The 2120-nt window shown below is 46.1% G+C and overlaps 1 protein-coding gene across 1 annotated transcript in view; it reads left to right on the forward strand.

Moving 5' to 3' along the window:
* Window positions 1-2120, forward strand: part of UTP6 (UTP6, small subunit processome component) — a 38496-nt gene that overhangs the window by 34634 nt on the left and 1742 nt on the right. The window contains exon 18 of the mRNA XM_008048528.2: window positions 1035-1107. Within this exon, the coding sequence (XP_008046719.1) occupies window positions 1035-1107 (73 nt within the window). The remainder of the gene's footprint in view (window positions 1-1034; window positions 1108-2120) is intronic.

Genomic DNA, 2120 nt, shown 5'->3' on the forward strand with positions numbered 1-2120 from the left:
GATCCTTCCGCCTCAGCCTTCCAAGTAGCCAGAATTACAGGTATGCGCTACCACGCCCAGTTGATTTTTTGATTTATTGTAGAGATGAGGTCTCGCTGTCCAGGGGGTCTCGAACCCGTGGGCTCAGGCAATCCATTCACCTCGGCCTCCCAAAGGCACGGGATTACAGGCTGAGCCACCGAGCCTGGCTTCCTACTCTTTTGTAATTAGACTTTTCATGCTACTAGAGCAAAGTGCTTTTTTGTTTGACATTTACATCACGTTGGTGGACAATGCCTTTGACCTTTTTTTCTGGCTAAGTTGAGAACCAGGCTGTGTTCATCTTAAACCCTGACCCATCTTCCCTTTATTTATTTATTTTTTTTAGTTGAAATTTTACTCTGTCGCCCAGGCTGGAGTGCAATGGCACATTCACGGCCACTGCACCCTCCACCTTCTAGGCTTCGGTGATCATTCTGCCTCAAGCCTTCCAAGTAGCTGGAACTACAGGCACATGCTACCATGCCTGGCTTATTTTTAAATTTTTTTGTAGAGATGAGGTTTCACCAAGTTGGTCTCGAACACCCCGGCTCAGGCAGTCCTCTTGCCTCTGTCTCCCAAAGTGCTGGGATTACAGACTGAGCCACCACCGCACCCAGCATTTTTTTTTTTGAGTTGAACTCTCACTCTGTCGCCCAGGCTGGAATGCAGTGTCATGCTCACGACCACTGCAGCCTCGACCTGCTGGGCTCAGGTGATCCTTCCAAGTAACTGGAACTAAAGGCACGCACCACCATGCCTGACTAATTTTTTGACTTATTGTAGAATGAAGTCTCGCCAAGTTGCTCAGGCTGGTCTCGAACCCATGGGCTCAAGCAGTGCTCTCACCTCGGCCTCTCAAAGTGCTGGGATTATAGGCGTGAGCCACCACGCCCAGCGCCATCTTCCCTTTCAAATACCTAATAGCTGCTTAACAGTATGGTTGTAGTTAATTTAACTTTATAAATTAGGCTTTTGAGGCATGATTGTCTGATTTTTTTTGTTGTTGTTGTTAGGAATCTTGCAAGATGGCGAACATAAGAGAATATTATGAGAGAGCTTTGAGAGAGTTTGGATCTACAGATCCTGGTAAGTAAACATGAGTGTTTGCATGTATAGTTTGACCAATTACTATGGTTAGAACAGTGTTTCTTACCTTTTTTTTTTTTTTTTAAACATCGTAGCCCTCTTTTAGGATAGAATCTGTATCCTTCTCCTGCTTCCTCTCTTGCTTTGTGTATAACTATTTGAATACATGATTTTCACGGGTCCATGGTTCATCTGTTAAGAATTGTGGATTAGAGAAAGATTTGCTTGGTTTGGTTCTCTGTTTTTTTTTTTTGAGTTGGAGTCTCACTCTATCGCCCAGGCTGGAGTGCAGTGGCACACTCACAGCCACTGCAGCCTCGACCTGCTGGGCTCAGGCAATCCTTCTGCCTCCCTCTTCCGAGTAGCTGGAACTACAAGCACATGCCACCATGCCTGGCTAAGTTTTAGATTTATTGTAGAGATGAGGTCTTGCCAACTTGCCTAGATTGGTCTCGAACCCAAGGGCTCAGGCAGTCCTCTTACCTAGGCCTCCCAAAGTGCTGGATTATAGGCGGCGTGAGCTCTCTCACCCAGCCTGGTTTGGTTCTCTTTTAAAAAAAATGTATTTGTAAGTAAAAAGTTAATATTGTAGGTCAGAACCAAAAGGAGTGGGGCTTATATCAAAAGGAGAAAACGGGCAAAATCCCTTTGGGTCCCCTCCCACTGTGGGAGCTTCTCTGTCTTCTCAATAAATCCTGCTTTCTCACTTTAAAAAAAAAAAAGTCGTCAAAAGGGATGCTAATTGGCATTTGTTGTCACTGGCTGACATCATGTTGCCCTCATCTGTAGGACTTTTTCTTTTTTTTTTGAGATGGAGTCTCACTCTGTCACCCAGGCTGGAGTGCAGTAGCCGCTCCCAGCCACCTCAACCTTGACCTGCTGGGCTTCTGGCGATCCTTCCGCCTCAGCCTTCCAAGTAACTGGAACTACAGGTGTGCACTACCACGCCTGGCTAGTTTTTTGATTTATTGTGGAGATGAGGTCTCGCCAAGTTGCCCAGGCGGGTCTCGAAC

Source organism: Carlito syrichta, unplaced genomic scaffold (genome assembly GCF_000164805.1).
Source record: "Carlito syrichta isolate Samal-C Ts95f unplaced genomic scaffold, Tarsius_syrichta-2.0.1 Scaffold124069, whole genome shotgun sequence".
Taxonomy (NCBI): Eukaryota; Metazoa; Chordata; class Mammalia; order Primates; family Tarsiidae; genus Carlito; species Carlito syrichta.